The sequence below is a fragment of the Suricata suricatta genome, chromosome 12 (genome assembly GCF_006229205.1).
Source record: "Suricata suricatta isolate VVHF042 chromosome 12, meerkat_22Aug2017_6uvM2_HiC, whole genome shotgun sequence".
Taxonomy (NCBI): Eukaryota; Metazoa; Chordata; class Mammalia; order Carnivora; family Herpestidae; genus Suricata; species Suricata suricatta.
Window position 1 is genome coordinate 8,686,061 of NC_043711.1, and position 22,699 is coordinate 8,708,759.

At 60.8% G+C, this 22,699-nt stretch overlaps 1 protein-coding gene across 1 annotated transcript in view; it reads left to right on the plus strand.

The window, feature by feature from the left end:
- The window catches only part of NFIX (nuclear factor I X), a 53,564-nt gene extending 33,399 nt beyond the window's left edge, over positions 1-20,165 (plus strand). Inside the window, exons 3-7 of the mRNA XM_029916598.1 lie at positions 15,180-15,242; positions 15,606-15,680; positions 16,017-16,137; positions 17,168-17,304; positions 19,972-20,165. Of these exons, the coding sequence (XP_029772458.1) occupies positions 15,180-15,242; positions 15,606-15,680; positions 16,017-16,137; positions 17,168-17,304; positions 19,972-20,165 (590 nt within the window). The remainder of the gene's footprint in view (positions 1-15,179; positions 15,243-15,605; positions 15,681-16,016; positions 16,138-17,167; positions 17,305-19,971) is intronic.
- The last annotated feature ends 2,534 nt before the right edge of the window (positions 20,166-22,699 follow it).

Genomic DNA, 22,699 nt, shown 5'->3' on the forward strand with positions numbered 1-22,699 from the left:
CCGGCCCCTGCACTCAGGGGAGCCCTGTGTCTGCACCCCAGGCTAGGGGACCCCGTTGGTGAGAAGCCAGCTTAGCTTTCTTCTGTTACCCCAGCCTTTCAGGAGACCCACCGACAGGACCAGCAGAAGCCAAGGCCACGAGGCCAGCCCTGCTTCTGAGGGAAGCTGGCACCTACCATTCAGCTGCCGGTTGGCTCAGGAAACTCCAGCCCTACAGATTCCCCAGCCCCAGGCGTGCCCTTGCCCTGCCCCAGGGAACCAGAAGGTCCACCTTCTGGTTACCTGTGGGGAAGACCTATCTCACTCCTGGGAAAATACTTTCCTCACCTGAGGCTCTGGGCTCTGCTGCAGCTTCGCTCAGACTCTGGATCACCTGTTTCCTAGATTTTTCGAGATGGCGGTTAGGGACGAGGGTTGTGGGGGAAGGGAGCAGAAGGAGAATGGGCCGCATCTAAGTGCTTAACTGCCCTTGCCACCTGAGATGAACCTGACCATGGGACTGCTCCCCAGAGGGCCTGCCCGTCAGCCTGGACCTTCCCGTCCCCCCAGCCCCCTGGGTGGGGCCTCACCCTGCTCTGGCAAGTCGCAAAGGCTGAGCAGAGCAGGGAGTGAGCAGGAGTGCTCAAGGGAGGGAAGGAGGCAGGAGGAAGGAAACAACCCCATTGTCATCCCCCAAATTACTGGCTGGGATGGCAGGGGAGGAGGCGGAAAGCCGACATTGTTTACTTAATTAAAAGTAAACAACAATTTGCCGCTGCCAGCCTCCCATTAGCTGTGTGCCGAGCCCCAGAGCTGGGGACTCGGCTTTCGCTCCCGCCAAGCCTGGCTCCTGTCACAACACCCCCAGCCTGGGCTCCCCAGGGCCCTGCGCCCTTCCCGGGTTCTGGCCTCCTCAGGCCGAGCAGAGGAACGAAGCTAAACCCAGTAGCGTCTCAGCACCGTCTGGGGGCGGATAAGAGTGTCAGAAAACTGCCATTTGGCAGGTCAGTGTGGGGCGAGAGACCCTGCGTGTGCACACCGATGCGCCTAGTTGTGGTCCGGCAGGGCAGGGGGCACCGCCTTGTCATGTGAGCCAGATGTCCAGCTCACTGGGGAAGGTGGCCTCCCCGCTTCCCTCCCTCCCTGGGTCTCCAGGCTTCACTACCTGGAGGCTTGGGCCTCTCTGCCCCACCTCCCACTTTTTTCCTTTTCCCTTTTAGCGGCTCATAAACATCCTTCTCCCATCTTTTTGGCTCTGCTCCCAGAAGGGGGCTGTTCAAGGCTCCAGGAGGGCTTAGGGAGAGAAGCAGGCTCTCTGGGCCTGGGGAGGAGGGCTGCTAGAGCTCGGTGTCCTCCCCCTCCCTGCCAGGACAGCCACAGGTGACCCCAGGAGCAGGGGAGGGGAGTTGGGCTCTGCTAGGGCTGAGCTGGGGACACCCAGCCCCTGCATCTCTGGAGCCCCCCAGCAGGAGGGGTGGTAGGATGGTGAGAGGGTTGTGCATGGATTTCCTTCCTCTGGCCTCCAGGGATTGGAGACAGGGGTCTGTCCCCAGGCAAGTCCCCACCTCTCCTGTGGGCTCCTCGCCGCCCCCCCCCCCCAACGATATAGAGCTTAGGCTTCAGGTCTGGTCCAGGGCATGACTTTGGCTCATGACTTCAGCCATGACAGCTTTCCCTTCCTCTGTGGAGGTGGGGGCTAAGTCACTTCCTAGCTCCGTGCTGCATATAAAACCTCTGGCCAGATGGGTAAGGTGGGGAGAATGTTTCAGAACAAAAAGAGAGCCAGACCCGGGACACTGGGGAAGCCAAGCAACTGAGATTTAAGCCCAAAGGGGGAGAGGTGGGGCAAGGCGCTGGTAGTAAATATGAGCGTCTCAGTTTTCATCTTGTGCCCCAGCAGCGGTGGACGGTGGGTCCCACCAGGTTGATTCTTCCCCCAGGGGACATTCAGTAATGGCAGAGACGCTTTTGGTTGTCACAGCTTGAGGGTGTGTGATGCTGCTGGCATCTAGCAGGTGGAGGCCAGAGGTGCTCAAATCCTGCAGGGCACAGGACGGCCCCGCCACGGCGAATGGCCCATGGGGTAGGGTTTTTGAGAACCCGGCTCTGGAGTTTGGCCCTCCAAGGAGATGCAGATACCTGCTCTCTCCAAGAGCCATCCTGCCCCACCCCTCTCCTCCCCCAACATTTGCATCCTTTTGTCTTACTCTCCCCCCATCAGGATTCACACATCCACATGCGTGCACACAAGCTCCCAGCTCCTGGATTCACACACATCGGGGCTTTCACATGCACTCACACACACAGAGAAATCTGGGAAGTCTGTCCCGCGCTTAATTGAATTAAAGGACTGGGGTTTGGCAGGACATTGTGTATCTGAGCTGCAGCCTCTCGCAGCCGTTTCAGCTCCGGACGGGATGGTTCAGGCTCCCTGCGATTCCAGCTGCTGCTGCTCCTCTGCCCTCTCTTCCCCCCACTTTCCAAGCCAGAGGCCTGGGAAGGGCCAGGTCAGCGACACCCTTCTCCTCCTCCTCCCTTCGCTCACTGCCTTACATTCAGATGCTGCTGGTAGGAGGCTGGGCCTCCTGAAAAGCAGGTACCCCCTGGCATGAGGCCGGGGCCTGGAGCAGACCGGTCTGGTCCAGTCCCGCCTTCCAGGTTTCCTGCTGCCCGTGCCTGGGTTCCGAGCTAGAGGGTGCCGCTGGTTGGAAATGGGATGCACCTCTTGGCCAAGTGTAAAGCCACCCAGCTCTGTCTGCAAGGCCCGAGGGCCCCGGGAGCCTGCACCCCTGCCCTCCCTAATGGGCAGGGTGGATTGCCAGCAGCGGGCACACAGAGCTGGGATGGGGGAACTGCCATGCCTCAGGTCCTCTCCCCAGCCAGGGCCCCTGGGGTGGGATAGGGTGTAGGGTGGGCTGCAGGGCAAAGGGGATGCTTTTCAATGTCTCTTCCCTCCCACCGCCACCAGGCCTCCTCTGTAGCTTCTGCTTCGGCAGGCTCTGGAGGGGCGCCTGTTCCCGGTCCCCCTTTCCAACCCCACTCTGGCCCCTGCCTGGGGAGCAGGAGTCAGCTCAGGCCCTGTCTCTCCTCTGAGGCTGACTCCAGCACCAGGGCCCAGCCCTCACTCTGAAGAAGCCCTACGGGAGCCATCTCTATAGCCCAGAGCCCCAGGGTGGTGGAAAGGTCCTGGGTCTAGAATAGGTACGGAGCTGCCCTGGGCCTCACTGTGGGCGGGCGGGGTGTAGTCAGCCAGCCTGTGCCTCCTGGGGCTCCATCCTCTAGCATGTGCCACCCTCTCTGGCCATGCTTTTATGGGGGGCCTGCTGCATGCAGAATCTGCCCCCTCAAACCCCACAGCTTAAGAGTAGCCTGGGCACATTGCTGATGGCTGGTAGTGCAGGAGTCCAGAAGGCCCACTGGAGGATCCAGCCCAGCCCGGCCCCACATGTGTGACCCTAGGTGCTTGGACAAGGCAGGGGGTACAGAGCAGGACTCCCCCCAGCAACTCCCGCTGCTGGGCTGCTCCACTGGCTGACAGGAGGAGTGGGAGAAGGATTGGGGGGCCAGGGAAGCCGCCAGACCCAGTCCGGAGCCCTGAGAAGCGATCTGCACTGCCCAGGGTCAGGGGGGTGGGGGGGAGCGGGCCTCACCTCGGCTAACCTCCCAGCCAAACAAAGGGGCCTTTCTCCACACCAGCCTGGGAGGGTGTGCCTGTCTAACGACGCTGCCGCTGCTGCAGAGAGCGCTGTTGTTTTTTTTTTTCTTCTTCTTCTTCTTGACTTTTCTCCATTTCTCTCCCTCTTTTTGGTTCCTGATCTCTGACTTTTAGTCTCCGATGTTAACTTTTTGAGAGGCGGGAGAGGGGTGGGGAAGGGTAAAGGAACTCTTCCTCTTACAGCGTTTATCTAGTACAGGGGCAGGTCTGTGCTGCCAAAAGGTGGGGGCGTCCTGGGAGTGTTGGGAACAGTCCTGGGGTCACGCGGCCGCAGACCCGCCCACATCCAGAGCAGCCCCGCTCGCGGGGTGGGGGGGGGGGGAGGCAGGTAGGGACTGAGAGTCGCGCTGGCGCCGTGCAGGGTGGGCCCCGGCTCACTGGTTAACCCCCACAGCCATGCACCTGGCAGCTCCCCCCTTCCCGCTCCTCCTCGCTCGCCCATTCTCCGGCCCCCTTCCATCCGGCCCCCGCACCGCAAGCTGTTCCTAATCAATGAGAACGGGAAGCTCGGCCCTCACATTACATCACGGGATGTGCTTGGCAGCGGCCACGGCGGCAGCGACGGGAGCCGCAGCCTCGGGCAGCACAGCCCGGGGTTCGAGCGGCCGAGGTCTGGCCGGGTCCTCCTTCCTGCTCAGGCCTCGTGGGTCTTGCGGAGGGAACCCGGAACCCCCGAAGCCTCCCGCGGGCGGCGCGCCCGCCCCCGTCCCGGTCCCCGTCGCTGCCGGCGGAGGGCAGCTAGTGTTAACTAGCTGCGCCACCTAGCTGCGGCGTCCGGGAATGCAGCGCGCCGGTCCCCCCCTGGGGTGCGGCCCCTGAGCCCAGCGCCCCGGCTCCGTGAAAAGCCCCATCTGGTCCTTCAGGGCCTTGTCAGTGTGGAATTCGGCACCTACCAACCTGCAGGGTCCATATCTAGCAGCCTAGACTATCCCGGCCCGGAGTCTGTGTAGCTGCCCCTTGACAGATGGCCAGCCCCCCAGTACTGTGTGCAGGTCCAGGCTTCTGGGAGATGCTCCTCAAGCCTCTGTTCAGGGTCACAGCAAAGCTGAGATACAGGGTCCTGGAAGGTGACCTCCTTGCCCCATCTATGCCTTCCTTACGTGTGCCTTGTCACACTTTAGAGAGTAGAGAACCACCGGTGTTCTCTGTGAAATCCCTGCCCACTGGGCTGAGGCAAACCTGGCAGTGCTGCACAGGAAAGGAGAGGAGGCCTGGGTGCCCAGTAATGGCAGGTCTAGGATTTGGATTCCAGGCCCAGGGCTCCTTTGGGCACCCAGAGCCGCCTTGTCCCCCCAGGAGGCCACCTGCCTACCCACTTATTAACCCAGCCTGGGCTTTCAGGGCTGTACGCTGGAGATTTTGAGTCAGAGGCCCAAATTCTTCATGTCTTATCTGGACAGCTCTGGACAGTGGCTGCCTTGAGGCCTCGGGTTGGGGAGTGGGGAGCAGAGCACGCTTGCAAGCGTGTCTCCCTGCCCTGCCCTCCACAGGGAGAACTCTGCACCCTTCCTCCAGTCCGTCTAGCCCTCGGGCATGGGGGGTGTGTGCGGCCAGTCTTGCACTCCGGGCCCAACTGGGCTCTGCAGCAGAATCAGTGGTACTGGTGTTTCCGCATCAGTGCCTGGGCTGTTGAGTGCAAGGATGGACCTGCAGGCACAATGTTGACTTCTCGGGAAGCAGAAGGTGCCAAACACCCGGTATTTCTGTCCCCTGCGTGGTCAGTGTAGCTACGGTTGGAAAAAGAATCTAGAAGGATCTATTTATCCACTCCCAACTGCACTTCCGAGTGTGGTGGCTATAGTAAGCAAAACACTGAGAGGCCTTGACTCCAAGGGGGTGATAGTGTGGTGGGGTGCTCCCAGCCAGGAACTCCCGGTCTGGGAGGCCTGGTGGCCAAGTCCGTGGGGGCTCTTGAGCCCTCCAAAGCCAGAGTTTTCCACTCTGCCAGTCTTGGCCTGGCCAGAGGCTCCCGGTGTGGATGGGATTTGAAGGAAGGGCGACTTGGCCTCCAGGCTCTGGGCAGACGTTCTCCACGTAGACATTTGGTTGCGGCAGATGTTTGCATTTGCTGCTCTTCCGTGGGCCCGAGTCTGTCTCCCCACAGAAGGCAAGTCTTCGGTAAAAGAGGCTCCTTTAGAGTCAGCAGCCTGGAGTGTCAGGTGCGGCCCCAGGCCCCCTGGATTCCCCGTAGGAAAGGGGGGAGGTGGGTAGGACTGTGCTCATGGCCACAGAGAGAGAAGAGGCGGCACGGACCGCGAGGAGGCCAGGGAGAACTCATGTTGCCCCTCCTCGCCATCTTCTGGCCAGCCTGTCCGTCTTTCTGTAGGTAAGGAGGCTCCACGTGCCCAGGGCTGAGCGGAACTTTCCTCTCGGTGGGGACTTGCTTCTCCCACCTTCTTTTCCTGGTCAGGTGTTCCTTTTCGGCTGCTTCTTATTCTTTGCTTCCCCTGCCTTCCCCAGAACATTGCAAGGGCATATGGGCAGCGGCCCCTCCGCCTGGGTCTCTCCGGTTCCTCACCCTGTCAGATGCTGAAGCTGGCGGCAGCACAGTTGGGCCTCTGAAGCCCCCCACTGGATTGTCAGGAAAGGCTTCTCCCCCTTTTTTAAGGAGTCATTTCCTCCTTTCCTTTTTCTTTCTTTCTCTGCTTTCTTCCCTTTTTCCTTCCTCTTGGAACCTTCTACTTTTCAGATTCTTTCTGTTGCAGCCTTGGGTTTTTTTTTTTAATTTTTAATTTTTTTTATTTATTTTTGAGAGAGAGAGAGAGAAAGAGACAGCGTGAGCTGGGGAGGGTTGGAGAGAGAGGGAGACACAGAATCGGAAGACAGGCTCCAGGCTCTGAGCTGTCAGCACAGAGCCAGATGTGGGGCTCAAACCCACGAACAGTGAGATCATGACCTGAGCCGAAGCCGGATGCTTAACCGACGGAGCCACCCAGGCACCCGAATTGCAGCCTTGTTTTGAACCACTTCGCTTTGGTCGCCTTGGTTCTGATTTTCTGTCTTGGCTTCTTCCTCTCTCTTTTAGTTTTAATGTTGTCTTTCTATCATTTCTTTGCTCTGGGGTTCACTGCTTCCTTCCCTCCTTTCCCCAAATTCCCACTTGTGCCAGGTGTGTCCCTCAAGTGGCCTCCAGAGCTCCTGCCTCCCCTTCTCATCCCTGGTTGGCATTAGTGCCCAGAGGACTCTGTACCTTCACAAATAATTAGACCAAGGGCAAGTGTATTTGGGGGATGGGGGGAGGGTGATGCCTGACCCTGGGAGGTGGGGACACTATTAATAGTCCTAAGAGCAGCTGGAGGTGGGGGCAGTTGTCTGGCCAGGCCTGGCCTGGGCAGCTCAAAGAGCCAGAAAGGGCAACGCTGGAAATAGAGAGTGGGTGGGGTGGGGGTGGGGGAGCAGCTCGGCATGCCCCTAGCCTGGATGGGGGGGGGGCGAGCACACCCTCCGCAGGGCCCCCCCCCTTTTTTTTTGGTGTGCTGAATCTACTGTCGGTTTCTGTTTTTCAGGCTGGGGAGGGGACAGAAGCTTTAGGGGCTGGGGGCCACTTTTCCGGACCCCACTATTACATGACTCCCGGCCCCAGGCCCTCTTGGAAATGTGGGCTCCAGCCACTGGCTGAGTCGTGGCAGCAGCCGGCATGACCACAGCGACCACAGGAGGCGGTGGGCACCCGTACGGAGGGCACCTGTGCTGCTGGGGTCCTCGGCTCTCCGTGCCCTCAGGGCAGGGCCTAGGGCCCCTTGTCCTCAGAATCCAGGGGCACAAGCATTTTCTCCCCCTTCCCTGCTGGCCTTACCCATTCCCTGGGTAAAGGGGATTGCCAGTGTGGTGGCCATCCCGAGGGCATTTCCCGTGGCCGTGGACTTTGGGGTGGGACACACCTGTAGAAGACCTCCCACTCTTTCATTTCCAGAAAAACCTCTCTGCTCCTCTTTGCGGATGGTAATGGGCCCTTCAGTTTCCCGGCTGCGTTTTCTGGAGTAAGACACCGAAAAACAGTAATCTAGGGCATACTTAACGTGTCCTAAAGAGTCCGCACTCCTAGGCCTGGGGGCTGCGGGCCAGCCGCGTGTCCCCCTGGAGCAGCAGTGAGCAGTGTGCGGAGGAGGAGGAGAGTTTCGGCTAATGGAGGTGAAGCACTTTTTACCTGTTTCCTCATTTTCCTCCCCCAGGAACCCTAGTTGGTGGGTGGCATCTGCATGTGACAAAGGAAGGCACAGCTCAGAACTTGGCCAAGGTCCCTGGGCGGGTAGGTTCTAGAGCCCTGATGAGACCTCAGAAGGACTCCTTTCCTCTGTCACTGGTTGTTCACCTCTGTCCCCTCTGCCCTTCGTGTGCCCCCTTCAGCCTCTCTGTGCTGGGGTGAGGGCCCCCCTCACCCAAGCAGACTTGGGGTCCAGACCGAGGACACCTCCCTGGATAGGCCAAGGGAAGGCTCTGGGCAAAGGTGGGCCAGGGCCTGGCTCCTGCCTCCCTCCTCCCCGGAGGCCCTTCCCTTTGGCTTCTTCGGTAGTGGCCACTTCACTCCCAGTGCCTGTCCGGCAGGAGTTTGGATCTGACGGGGTTTCCTAGCCCCTGGGCACTTCTGGAACACCCCAGGTGATGTTACTGCAAGGCACTGGGTCTGCTTGTTCACAGAGAGCCACGGGGCACTGCTGTGTGAGGCACTGCAGGTCGGCGCTGGGTCCCCTGCAAAGGGCGGACCCGGCAGGAGCCCAGCGTTGCCAGGCTCGGAGAGGCCCTGCCAGGCTGACGGACCTGGGCTTTCCCCCTCTATCTACCCGCCGGGTGCTGTGCTCTGCACCAAGGTCTATCCTTCCTCCTCTGTCCTTCGTCGGCCATTGTCTGTCCTCTCGTGAAACTCAGCAATTGGCACCCAGTTCCCCTGGGCTTTAGTGACCTGGCCCCGTCTCTGGTTCTTCCTGGGCTGGGGGCGGTGCTATGGAAGGTTCTCCCGTCAGGTGCAGGGCAGAGAGCGATGAGCAGCTCACACCAGGGGAGCACCCAAAGGCACCAGGGCGCCTTGCCTGGATTCAGCCTTCGGAGCCCATTCTCCCGGTCTCCTGGGCACCAGACGAGCCCACCAACTTACCTTCTCCCTTCCTGCGGTCCCACCCCTGGGCACTGAGCCCTGCAGCAGCAGATCTGGCCCTCGCTCCTGGAGGGGAGGACCGCAGACGGCACCAGTGGGGGCGGCCTGGGTAGAGGTGGAGAAGGTAGGGCTTTGCTGCCAGAGCCTGAGACTGGAATGCCCCATCCTGCTGTTCCCTGCGGCATGACCTGTGGTCCCTGCCCCACCCTCCCTCCATGGCCGTCTAGAGCTCAGGCCTCAGGGGCAGCCAGAGCAGGTCTAGACAACGCAGGTGTCACTGGCACGCCACCTCCCTCCCCTGCACAGGTGACTCAGGTCAAAGGCTCCAGCCCCTTCAGATCCATGAGCAGAGGGGGAACGAGGAATGGAGAGATGAAGGTGATGAGGGGGTGACATGTGTGCCCGTCCTGCCCCGGGCCCCACCCCTGCCCAGACCTTCAGGGCTGTGCTTCCTGGGCATGCTCCTGTCTCCCACCATGCGGGGCTCTAGGGGTGACAGAGTGGGGTAAACCTCAGGACGGCTCCAGGGCCCGTGTGCATGCCGAGAGCTGGCTGGAGCACAGAGTGGAAAGAAGGAGCGAAGGAGGCTAGTAGCCCCCTGGGCGCAGCCCCTCCCCCCTTTGCCCTCTGGCTGCCCTGCACTCTCAAGGACTCCCTCGGTCCCTGGGTCTCCTGTTTGCAGAGATGGGGAGAACCCCTCTGTGACCCGTCTCCCTAGCCCCCCATCCGTCCACCACTCTCCTGCTCAGGGTGTCTCAGATTCTCAGACTTAGGTTTCAAGAGGCACAATAGTTACATTCTCCAGTCCTGATGCTGCAGGCCAGGCCTCTGGCTCCCCTTGAGATTGGGTTTCCAGTGCCCTGGATGCTCCGGAATCACAGAAGAGGGGGGGGGAGACAGTGAAGGGGAGGGGAGCGCCACACTGGGGAGGGCCAGGATCAGCTCCTGGATTGCATCGATCCTTCAGAGGACCCCCCCCCCCCACAGAACAGGGCACACCCCTGCCTGCTTCTGGAACCTCAGACCTGGAGAAAGCCTGGGGCAGGGCAAGCAAACTGCAAACTCCGGGGCTTGTCCTCTCTAGCCCCCAAAGGTCAGAGGTCCAGCAGAACTAGAGGTGGGACCACGGCTCCTAATGAATGCATCATGTGCTCCTGCCTCTACCGGGCACCGGAAATTGCTGGTTGTCTGTCCCAGTGTGTGCGCAGGTGACTGTGCCTGCCGCAGTACGCGCGTGTGTGGGTGTTGTCAAGCTGGGTCTTTCCGCCCCGGCTTGGCCACCTAAGAACTCCCTGTGGCTGTGTCGGTGAGGTTCATGGAGGCAGCCGGCCAGCAAGTTACATGTGACCCCGTTGGCGGAGCGAGTTTGTTTCGGGTGGGAGCCGAGGCAGAGCGTTCACTGCAGCAAATCAGGAATCCCTCCTTTACCTAGTGGGGGCCATAAATACCTCCCCGTCTGGGGCTGGAAATGTATATACACACATGCAGTGTGCTGTCAGTTGGGGTTCATATGCCACACGGGGCTCTTCTGGCGGCTGCAGCTTCCCCTGCAGGGCTCCAGTGAAATGTCCCTTTTGGATGCACATGCACGCACATGCACACACACACGCACACAGAAACAGGCAAGATCAGGAGAGGAAAGAGAGCTGGAGAGAGGGAATGCAGAGAAGGAGGGACAGAGAGGAGTGCTGAGCCAAGACAGAGAAAAATGAGACCAGAAATGGGATTCCAAGGAGCGCCTGGGTGGCTCAGTTTGTTGAGCATCCAACTTCAGCTCAGGTCATGATCTCACAATTTGTGGGTTCGAGCCCCACATCGGGCTCTGTGCTGACAGCTACCTCGGAGCCTGGAGCCGGTCTTTGGATTCTGTGACTCTTTCTCTCTCTGTCCCTCCCCTGCTCGCTCTCGGTCTCTCAAAAATAAGTAAATATTAAAAAAAAATTTTTTTAAATAGAAATGGGATTCCAAGAGCTCAATAAAGGGAGGAGTGGGGCGTCAAGGGCTGAGAAGCTAGAGCAGGTGCAGGGTTGAGAGATGCAGTGCTGGAGGGAGAGCTTCGAGGCTGTTCCAGGGAATATGAAGGGACCTGAGGAAAAGAGGGGGTCCGCGCTGCCTGCCGACTGCTGGCCGAGCTTGGCCTAGCTTGGGGCACTGCAGAAGGCCACAAGCCATTGGTGCAGGGGGGTGACCGATGACCTGTGTGCAGATGCATGGGGAGTAGCCCCAGACCCAGGAGCCACGCTGAGACAGAGTCCACATCTGTCACCTGCCTCTCGTAATCCTCCCTTCCGGAAGCCTCCACAGTGGCTAGAGCCCTAAGGCACTACTGGCAGGTGGCCCGTACCTCAAAGGTGTGGGTCACACGAGTGGCCCAGGTCCCGAGCGGAGGGCAGTCTGCAGAGCACACCCCTGTGGGTGGAATGAGCTGGCATAACCCTTGGCAGCACGAAGAATAAGCTGTGGCCCTGAGGTATCCTCTATCCCCAAACCTGGCCTCGCCTCAGGGGCCCTGATGCCTGCCTGCCCCGGGCATCTGTCCCCGGGCGTCAGACACCGTGGCTGGACCGACTGTTCTTGGGGGGCTATGCTTGATAGGCTTCATGTAAGAAAGCCTAAAACCGGGGAAGGTGCCCCTGGTCCTCAACACCAGAGGGAAAGGCTGAGGTGTGTCACGGCCAAGAACGGGTAGTGCTGTCCCTGACGGCTCTTTCACGTCTCCGGTCTCTAGGCTGTGGAGGCAGCAGTAGTCTCTGAAGAGACGTGTAGGCAGAGGGGTTAGGGCCGCTCTGCTGACCTTGGTCAGGGTGGCCCTGAACTGGGGGTGTGCACTCAGGGTCCCCACTGCTCTGGCAACCAGGCTGGGGAGCGCCGAGGCCAGAGAGGACGTGGCCCTGGAGCCTGGGGAATCAGAGTGATGGCCTCTGGGCAGGGGGGGGGGGGGGGGGGGGGGGGGGGGGGGGGGGGGGGGCGGCGGGGGCGGGGGGGTGGGGGGGGGGAGGGTAAAAGATGGAGCTGGGCACCTGTCTGCCTTGTGCTAGCCAACACTGTCCCTGCCCCTCCACTGGCCCGCAGGCCACCAGCTGGCCCATTATCCCTGGCGAGGAAGCACACACTGGAGGGGGCTCCCGTGTGGCAGCGACTGGCTCTTGCAAACCGGCCCGGCAGGGCCTGCCAGGGGAGAGCCACCCTGATCTGGGTCAGGGGCGAGGGGCGAGGGGGGGCGGCGGCAGGAGGAGCCCCCGTCGCGCAGCTCAGGTCTCCTCCTGTGCTGTTGGCAGGGGGCAGTGCGTGGGGCCTGTGAACAGGAGATAAAGAGTTCAGGCAGAGGGCTTTTTCTCACTAACCGTGGATTTGTGTGTTTGTTCAGCTGGTGGCTGTGATAAGCCCCATTCTGCCAGATAAAAGCTGAGCGGCCATGAGGCGGGGCGTGGGGAGGGGTGTCATAAAGGGACCTTCCTCCTGTCTGTCCTGAGGCCTGGGGTTATCCCCTCCCCCAAGGAGCCCAACAGGGAAGGGAGTCAAGATGCTGCGGTGCCCTGCTCCCTCGGTGTGCTAGCCTGATCCCAGAGGGTTGTCTAGAGCAGGCCCCGACCTCCAGGCACCGCTCCCCAAAGGGCCCATGAAGGCACGCCCAGCTGGCTCCCACCTCTGGGGTTGGGGGTAGGGGGTCTCCTTATCCTCCCTAGAAGCCTGTCCACCAAGGCCCGGTGGCCTATTTGGGCCCCGCAGCTGCCCTGTATGGGTTCCTGCCAGCCCCCTGCCCGTCCAAGGCGCACGTACCCCTAAGCCCACAGGGTGCTCAGGGGCCTGCACCCATCATGTCCCTCTCTGTCCTGTCAGGGCAGGGCTCCTAGTTGAGCCCCTGGGCCTGGGGATGGCTTCGGCTGCCTTTGAGTAGCACATGGTGTCCCTAGGGCCCCTGCCTTAACCCTCCCTTCCCCTTCTGCTGGGTGCTGGCCCCGCGGATGAAGGGGGAGCTGCTGGAGCAGGACGGTGGGGCCCTGGCTGGAGCCGCCCCTGCTGCAGGGCTGCCTCCTGAGCCTCCGAGCCTGGGTCCAGATTTCCAGTGTTTCTGCCTTTTGTCCTGGAGCTGAGCTGAGCATGCCGGGGGCCGGCGGGGGTGGCATTGTGGGGCCGCTGGCTGGGCCGCCAGCCGTAAGATGGCTGCCAAGGGCTAAGATGGCTGCCAGCAGCGCCTGGAGGCGCGTGGCAGCGGGCCTCGCCCGCGCTGGATCCCCGCTCCCGCTTGCTCCTTTACATCAGGCTAATAGTAATAACAGCAGTAATGGTTCGGGACAGTGTCCTGGTTGAGACGGATTTCCTGTCTATCGCGCTCTCCTGGAGCCCCATTTGTCTCTGCCTTCCTCGCTGGCCCATCTCCATCTCTTTGTCGGGTTCTCTCTAGCCTTTCTGTCCTTGGGCTGGCTGTGCGCATGCGCGCAGCTTTCTGTCTCCACGTGGCCATTTTCAGGGGGCCTGGGACCATACCCGCGGAGGGACGCCTGTGTCTCCCCAAACTCCACTGACTCAGGCCCGGAAGGCTGGTGGAGAACGCGTTGGTCCCAGGATGGGTGGGGTCAGGAGCAGGGGCCCCTGGGCCACAGAGTGTGGAGTCGGGGCCCCGAGTGCTGGTCCTGAGGCTGTGCCCTTCCTAAGCTTTGAAGGGAGGAGAGGGCAGCCCTGAAAGAGGAAGTGGGCACCGGGGGCCCAGTCCAGAAAGGTCCTCGAGTGGGCCAGCCACCACCTTAGCCCCTCATCTGCTCCTTCCTGGACGAGCTGGGGGTTGAATCGGACCCAAAAAGCCAGGGGTGGGCCAAGGTGAGAGAATGACAAAATTCATACCCACAAGGCACAGTGGCACAGAGAGGTTGCCCTCCCTCCTGGGAGTGTGGGGGGAGGCCCTCGGTGACCTGCCAGAGTGGAGAGAACCACCAGCAAAGAGGTGGCCTGGGATAGGATTCACCGTCCCTGAACACCACACAGGACTAGGCACAAAGGGAGGTGTGGAGGGCTGTGCCCCAGACTGGAGGGGTGAGGGACCGTCGTTAGCACTTCCCTTGTAAATCTCTCTGTTTTTTTGATTTGTGACAAGATTACTATGTTTTGGAATTTTAAAAAACTGAACAGGTAAAGAATGGGAAACGTGGGTGCCTAAAACTGTCCTGTAGGCAGCCTGTCCTTTCCCACTGGTCACATTGAGGCAGGTGGCCAAGAACTTGGCCTGAGCCAAGGCTGAGCCTTCATCTTCCGTCCGTCATCCTTCCATCCCTCCAGAGTGACTACAATCTCTCGGGCCCACATCTCCTTCTTTAGGACCCTCCTTGCCGGTCACTCCTCAGTGTGAGCAGCCTGGCTGTGAGCCCAGTGGGGGGTGGACACTCCGGCTGGTAGGCTGACCTTGGGGGTGGTGGGAGAGACCCAGGGGGGCAGGGCCAAAGAGTTGGGCAGGGTCCTGGCCAACGCCAGGGCACAGTTTCCTGATGCCACCCCCACGTCGTCCTCTTGTGAGCCGCCCTTTCTTTACTGAGTGCCTGCCTCCCTCCTGCCCCACAACCTGCCCCGGCCCCCCTCTGCCACCCTCTCGCCAGCTGTCGTGCCTGGGCAGGCACTCTGGAGGTCCCCATTGTGCCCCCGGCACACAAAGCTTTGAGGACCTTGGGGGCGGGGGCGGGGGGGGGTTTCCCAAGCTCAGCAAAATATTCACACACACACTCCACCCTACCCCAGCCCTCTGTGAGCTCCCACCGCACAATGGGCCCTTGTCTCGGGGCTCCCTCTGAGCAGCTGTGGCACTGGGGCATGAGACAGCCCAGACAGGCTGGCACAGAGCGGGCGACAGCGTTAGGGCAAACCTCCCCCCTCTGTGTTGCCAGGCACTGCCTGTAAGCATAAAGGTGAGGTGGAGGGGGTCAGGCTGACAGGAATGGCTGTAATTAATGAAGTGGGGGGCACTGCTCCTCTGGGAGCTGGAGCTGCGGGGAGGGTGGGGGACCCTTGGGTTCATCCCAGCTGTGCGGGGAGGTGGCCACTGGCTTCCTCATGGGCACCCTCCTTGCTGGGACTCAGCCATCGCCTCTCACTTGAGGGCGACTTTGTCCCCAGGGAGCCTGGGACAGTGTCTGGAGACCTCTTTGGTTATCACCCGGGGGGTGCTATTGGAATCTGGTTTGTGGAGGCGGGGGCCGCTGCCAGGCACCGAGCCATGCCCGGGATGCCACACCTCAGGGAATCTTGGGGCTCCAGGGTCAGAAGTACCTGCGTCCTCTCTTCAGGTCTCCCCAGGTTGCTCCCCTCTGAGGAGTGGGTGCCGTGAAGGTGTTTCCAGGGCTGAAGGGGCTGGCATATGGGGGGCACCCTCATCCTGACCTAGTCTCCCCTTTGTGTCTCTTGCAGAATCCGGACAATCAGATAGTTCAAACCAGCAAGGAGATGCGGACATCAAACCACTGCCCAACGGTCAGTGCCCCTCCGCACCGGGGCCCGTGCCCCACTTCTCTGGCCAGCCCTGCCCCCATCACTCTCCTCTGCCCTCCCACACCCTGGCCACCCTGGCCGCCCGTCTGTCCCCATTTCTTCCCCTTTGCTCAGCTGTTCCTCAGCCGGACCTCAGCTGATGTCCAAGGGGGTGGGTGCTCACCTGAACTGAAGCATGCTCGGTCCCCTGTATAGACATGAGGGCTCTGAGGGCCAGCCTGTGTCTGGAACATGAGGCTTGGGAGGAAGGGAGTCAAAACAAGAGTGGGGAGAGCCCTGGGGAAACAGGCAGGTAGCCCCTCTGAGTGTTGCTGGACTCACTCACTTATCCTTTCCACTCTCCAGGGCACTTAAGTTTCCAGGACTGTTTTGTGACTTCCGGGGTCTGGAATGTGACGGAGCTGGTGAGAGTATCACAGAGTAAGTGAATTCTTTCTTCCAGCCGGGGCTGAGCTCAGCAGAGTGGGGGTATAAGGAGGTGGGACTCGGCCCCCCGCCGGTGGGGCCTTAGTAAGGGGCAGACAGGATTCCCTGGGACACTCCGCCCATTGGCACTGGGCTAGGTGGAGCACAGGTGCCCCAAGAGCCCTGTCTCTAATCTCCACTGTTTTGGAGGGAAAAGATCACAGCCAAGGGCTCCTCCCCAAGGTCCCCCAGCCAGGAGGAGGCTTCTGGGGAGCCGCTCATGACCACAGAACAGGCCCCGTTGGGCCTCCCGCACCTTCCAAACCTTCTCGCCTTCTCGCCTTTTTCCAGCTCCTGTTGCGACAGCATCAGGGCCCAACTTCTCACTGGCGGACCTGGAGAGTCCCAGCTACTACAACATAAACCAGGTGACCCTGGGGCGGCGGTCCATCACCTCCCCTCCTTCCACCAGGTGAGCCAGGGGCCCTGTCCCCACCTCCCCTCCCCCAGGGCCGGCTCAGGTGCTGCAGGCCTGGGTGCTTTAGAAGGTGCTTGTTGAGAATGTTGACTCCAGAGCAGCCAGGCCCAGCATGCTACCAACCCCCTGAGCTTCCTGCTTTGTGCTGTCGCTGGGCATTTGGCTCTGGGGGACACAAGCCCAAAGCGGGCGCAGCTCTGCCTGGAAGGCCCTCCCAGTGGGGATCTGAAGAGGCCTCCTTCTTGTTGGGCAAGTGACATTTGAGCCCAGAGCAGCCTCCATCCCAGCCAAGGATGGACATCCGGGTGGGACCCCCAAAGAGGGCTTTGGAGGCCAGTGGAAGGTGTTTCTACCTAAGACCCACTGAAGGGTTTTAGGTTTTAAGCAGGAGGTGCTGGGGATGTGTGTTCTAGAAAGTTCCCCCAGGAGCAGCACGTATGCGCAGGACTGACAGGTGGAGTGGAGGAGGGCCTCACTTGGGCAGGGGAGCGGCATGAGAGGGAGGGATGGAGTTGAGGGGTGTTTGGGAGGTGGGCACAGTCGGCCCTCGCCAGGGCCAGGTGGTCGGGACAGGAAATGATCCCATGCTGTTTTTGTTTGTTTGTTTTAACTTGACCGTTTGGTTTGCTGTGAGGTTTTTGGTGTTTATTTTTTTTGTTAAAATATCAGTTATGATACTGTACTGTTTTTGTATTATAATACTTTAATATGAAAGTATGTAGTATTTTGATCTCTGAATTTTGTAGCACCCCTTGGCATTTTTTTGTCCCTGGCAAGTGCCCCTTGACTTGCCCTGGCCCTGGGGGCTGATGGGAAGTAGAAGGTGGGGCCGCAGAAGCAGTTGAGGGGGGTCTTACCCCCTCTCGGACTTGGACAGCTCAGCGGATGCTGGCACCACGGATCGGGCGGGGGTTTGAGGAGGAGCAGAAGACGGGGGGGGGGCTCCCCGGGGCCAGTCTGTCCTCAGGGGAGGGCAGGTAACGCTGCTGTCGTCAGGCGCCCTGACCCCTGTCCTCTTCCCCAGCACCACCAAGCGCCCCAAGTCCATCGATGACAGCGAGATGGAGAGCCCCGTTGATGATGTCTTCTATCCTGGCACAGGCCGCTCCCCGGCTGCCGGCAGCAGCCAGTCCAGCGGGTGGCCCAACGATGTGGATGCAGGTATGGGTGCCGCAGGGCCCCCCCAGCGCAGGGCAGCCGGGGCCTCTCTGTCCCTCTCCATTTACCTGGCCAGCCTCTTTCTGCTTCGCCTGCTGTGGGCGGCGCTGTCTTCTCGCCTCCTGACCTTCCAGAGGAGGGCGGGCCAGGCCAAAGGAGGGACTGGGGCTGTCGCTGCGTCAGCAGCAGAGCCCACAGGTGTGGTGGCAGCAAAGCAGAGGCCCCAGACTCCGAGCCTCCTCGGTCCCCTGGGTCGCCTAGCTCTGTGGTCCCCATGGTTTAAAGCAGATTTTCAGTGCGGGCACTATTGACATTTGGGACCGCGTCCTTCTCCATGGTGGGCGCCATCCTGTGCACCGTAGGCATCGAGCAGCGGCCCTGGCCTCCCTCCAGCAGCCAGTAGCAACTCCTCCATCCTCCTCAAAAGCATAGTGGGGAGGAGGACACAATCATCCTGAGTTGAGAACCCCGGGTCTGACGGGCCCAGCGTCACAGAGGAGCAGAGCCTAGGGAAGAATGACCAGAGTCATTTTCCGGTCGAGCAGGAAGGCAGGGACAAGCGACGGTCTAACGGAAGCTGGCTCAGTCCTCCCAACACCCTCCCACCGCCCTCACGTCCAGCCTCCATGGCCCGGATGGAAGGGAGGGCGAGTGTGTGCATGTGTGCACTTGAACGTGTGTGCGCGCGTTCACGTATAAACGTATGCAGAGGCTAGCTGCAGGATGTTCCTGCCTGACCCACGGGCGGCACAACCTGTGTCTAGCCTCGAGGCATGGGTTTCCTGGGGCGGGCGAGTGCGACCAACGTGTGGGGGCTGTACACGGAGCTCGTCTGCTCTGGTCGGGCCCCGGGGCTTTGCCCGCGAAGCCGAGAGAGAAGGGTCTGACCCGATGTCCCCTTTGCCTGGTGTTTTCCAGAAGCGTCTCTACAGAGATAGGCCAAGTGGATGGACAGGGGCAGGAACTGGGGGAAAGCAAGGCAGAGGGACGGGGAGGCGCTCCCACTTTCCTGCTGCCCAGACATAGGCTCCCACTCTCGGCTCCCTGGGGGGAGAGGGAGAGAGGGAAGGGGGGGCGGTGTAACCACTGCGAAGCTCCCCTCTGGGGGAAGCTCGCTGGCAATGTTGGGATGCCTCTCCCAGCGTTTCCTCGTGGCCAGCAGGTACCTGGGCCAACGCGGCCCAGATGCTTCTCCGGGGGAGAAAGAAGGGGTTGAAAAGGCCCCGAAGACCCCTCAGCCAGGGCCTCAGTTCAGCGACTGCCCCCTCAGGGACTCTGGTGCCTTGAGAACCACATCCACAGCTGTCTCCCGGGGCTCAGCCCCCGGGTTCCTCTGCCCAGACCTGGTTCCCAAGGAGATGTCCCCTCCCTCACTCCCGCTCTCTTTTTTCTCGGCTGTCTGCTCTGGTACCTGCGGTCTCTGCTCCTTCTAGCTGTCCTGCCATGCACGGCCGGCCCCCAGCATCCTCTGGCCCGCTTTCCCCTCCTTTCCTCCATGCCCACCCCCGCTCCCCCCCAACTGTGTTGTTTCCCCGCTCTGCGACAAATCGCCAATTAAGCAGCCCAGCTGCAGGACAGGGAACAGCTGGGGAGGCGCTGTGCGGCCTCGGGGACAGCTGTGCACAGCTGGTGGGGGTGCTCCCCACCCCCTCACCGTGCCAGCTATCAGGTGGCACACAGCTGCTGCCAGATAACACCTCTGCTGGCGGCTGGGAGTTCGCCCTTCCCCCCTTCTCTCTGCAGTTAAGCCTGCAGCCCCCTCACCCCCCACCATCCAAACCGATCCTGTGCCTCCAAGATGGCAGTTCTGGAGATCGGCTCCACTTCTTATGCCGCCCAGCCCTGGGCACAGCCTCCAGGCTCAGCCCAGGACCAGAGACAAACTCCCCTGGAGGACCTGGCCCAGGGGCCCTGCTGTGTCATAGCACCATTTGGCCCTCGTGCCCCCTGGGCTCAGAGGTGAACTGGGTTGGCAGCGTCAGGATCCAGGACCGTACAGGCGGGGCTCCGATGGGGCGTGTGCCCTGTGCCCCTGTCCCCCTGAAAGCCATCCCACTCTGGCACCAGGAGCAGAGCAAAGCCTCGACATGTCCCATTCTCGGGATCCCCTGGCAGGAGAGTCCACTCCTGTCCAGCTCTGCCCCCAGTGCCCAGCCAGCCCCTTCCCCACTTTCTTGTCGGGTGCAGTGTCACCCCCGCAGTCCCTCCCGAGGACTGCTGGCTTCTTCCCACCAGAGCCTCCCCCAGGCCAGGACCCCACAGAGCAGATTCCAGCTCGTGCTTCCTTGAAGTCCCCTTCGCCCTGAAGCTGGTTCCCTAGGGCTCCTCCTACACACCTTCCCTGTGCCCCCGCCCCTGCCTCCCACCCTTTCTTTCTGTGCCCTCTGAACTCCTTATCCACTCGGCAGAGAGCAGATGGGCCCGCTTGCTCATCCCCGTCCCTAGCACACCCAAGGGCCCTCCGTGTTCTCTCCCATCAGAAGGACCCGTAGCTGGCCAGTCAGGGCCGGAATTGGGCAAAGAAGGCAGGAAGGGGTGTGGTGGGGCAGGGGCTGCCCGGAGGGGGCCCCCCCCCAAGGACAGAAGGAGCTAGCTGCTGGCTTCCCGCCCTCCCTTGCTCTCACCCCAGCCCAGCTAAACCCGCCCTGTGTTGCCGATTCCTCCCCCCAGGCCCGGCTTCTCTAAAGAAGTCAGGAAAGCTGGACTTCTGCAGTGCCCTCTCCTCTCAGGGCAGCTCCCCGCGCATGGCTTTCACTCACCACCCGCTGCCTGTGCTTGCTGGAGTCAGACCAGGTGAGAACTGCGGGGGCCCGGAGGGGGGCAGCGGGGGAGGCGGGGGCCCGCTGGCCAGGCGACGGAGCTAGGGTAACCCTGAGTGAGTAGGCAGAGGGCCTGGGGAGGGGCCCTCCCTCCGAGGCAGCGCCCCTCGCCCTGTTTCCAAGCTTCTCACTCCCCGCGTGCACAACTGAGCACGGGCGCATGCGCGTGTGCTTGCGTGTGTGCCTGGATGTGGGCGCACCTGTGTGCCGTGCGGCACAGGCCTGGCCTGAGACCCTCTCCGACTTGCCGTGTGACTAGCGAGGCCTCAGGCCCGCTCCCGCCCGGTTCTTTCCTCCTGCCAGCCGCGGGTGGGGGAGCACGCCTTGGCCCGCCCCTTCACCCCTTCTGTCCCGGCTGCTGGCTGAGCCCGGTTTCCCAGCACCAACCCCAGGGCCTTGTGGGAGCCCAGGTTGACACGAACACTCGAGGGAACCCAGGCTCCTTTCTCCGGAAGCGGCCACAGGGGACGAGGGCTGGCCCCTGGGTTGTTTCCCAGGGAGAGGACCAGGCCCGCTGCTATAGGGGGCTCTCTCGCTTCAGTCTTGGGAGGAAGGGGGCTCGGCGGGGGCGGGGAAACACCTCAGTGCTCCTTAGGGGATGGAATCAGGCAGAGAGTTGTGGGAGCCGAGCCCACACCCATGCCACTCCCTCATTTGCTTTTTTCTCCCCCGCCCTTGGTACCCTGCCCCGTGTCCACCCGCCCGCCGTCTTGCGGGCCTGCTGTAGGAGGTGGAGAAGAGTGAGGTTTACCCTCTCGGCTTCCTCCTCGGGGCCTCCTGGCCGAGAGCCCAGAGGCAGCCTGCACTGGGGCAGGGTGTGGTGGCCGCAAGGTGGGGGCGGGGACCCCAGCCCTCCGTACAGGCAGCGGGAGGGCGGCAGGCCCAGCTCGGCTCAGCTTTTATGAACTCCAGCGAGAAGCCAAGTTTCCTTAGCCCCCTAATGAAACTGAGAGCAAGAGCGAGCTGATTGGAAACAGACTGGAGGGAGAGGACTCGGCTCAGGGAAGAGCTGGGGCCTGCGCAGGGGTGGGAGGCCTGTGTAGGGAGGACACGTGTGCGAGGACACGGGGCTGAGTGCTCACGGACGTGGCCTGGGCGCCTTGGCCAAATGCACGGTCATTTGGATGCAGGAGCCGGGGCTCGGCCCACCACAGGCAAGGGGCTCTGTTTCCACCTTGAGCCCAGGAGCTGAGGGCCTCCTGTGTCCCCATCCGGGCTCCCACCGGGGCCCCGGTCCGGCCCAGGGTGAAGCCAGTGCGGCACGCGCCACGATGCAGGATGTCAGGAAACCCTAGTTGTCAAGATAAATGCTATTTAGTGTCATATTTTTAAAACTTAAAATCAGTGCAAAAAACATACGATGAACAAATACCAGTGTTTTTTTTTTTTAATTTTTTTATGTCTCTATTCTGAGAGACAGAGCACGAATGGGGGAGGGTCAGAAAGAGATGGGGATACAGAATCTGAAGCAGGCTCCAGGCTCTGAGCTGTCAGCACAGAGCCCGACGCGGGGCTTGAACCCACGAACCGTGAGATCATGACCTGAGCCGAAGCCGGACCCTCAACCGACTGAGCCACCCGGGTGCCCCAAATATCAGTGTTTTAAAAAGATGGGACCGGCCTTGTGCTTGCACGATCCAGCTCGGTTCCTGTCGCTCTCACACCAGCCCTGGTTCTAATCAACCTTTATTTACAAAGACAGGCAGCTGGCTGACAAACCCTCATTTGCCAATTTGACGTTTTAAAAACATTCCATGAACATGTTATTTACCTCGTGGGCGCCTGGGTGGCTCAGTCGGTTAAGCCTCTGACTCTTGATCTCGGCCCAGGTCATGATCCCAGGGTCGTGGGATGGAGCCCCAGGTTGGGCTCTGCACTGATCGCTGATGGCCAAGCCTGCTTAAGATTCTCTCCCTCTGCCCCCACCCCCAGTCATGCTTGCAATCAGGTGCCGCTCTCTCTCAAATTAAAGAAAGAAATGAGGGGCGCCTGGGTGGCTCGGTTGGGCAGCCGACTTCGGCTCAGGTCATGATCTCACGGTTTGTGGGTTCGAGCCCCGCATTGGCTCTGTGCTGACAGCTCAGAGCCTGGAGCCTGCTTCCGATTCTGTGTCTCCCTCTCTCTCTGATCCTCCCCCACTCACACTCTGTGTCTGTCTCTTTCAAAAATAAATAATGAAATGTTAAAAAAAAATTAAAAAAAGAAATGTTATTTACCTCAGGGTGCCTGGCTGGCTCAGTTGGTAGAGCTGTGACTTTTTTTTTTTAATCTTTTATTTATTTTTGAGAGAGAGAGAGAGAGACAGCACATGAGCTGGGGAGGGGCAGAGAGAGAGGAAGACACAGAATCCGAAGAGGCTCCAGGCTCTGAGCTGTCAGCACAGAGTCCGACACGGGGCTCGAACCTATGAACCATCATGAACCGTGAGATCATGACCTGAGCCGAAGTCGGACGCTCAACTGACTGAGCCACCCAGGTGCCCTGAGCTGCATCTCTTGATTGCGGGGTCATGAATTCAAGCTCCATGTTGCTTGTAGGGATTATTTAAATAAATAAATAAAACATTCCTCGCCTCAGTC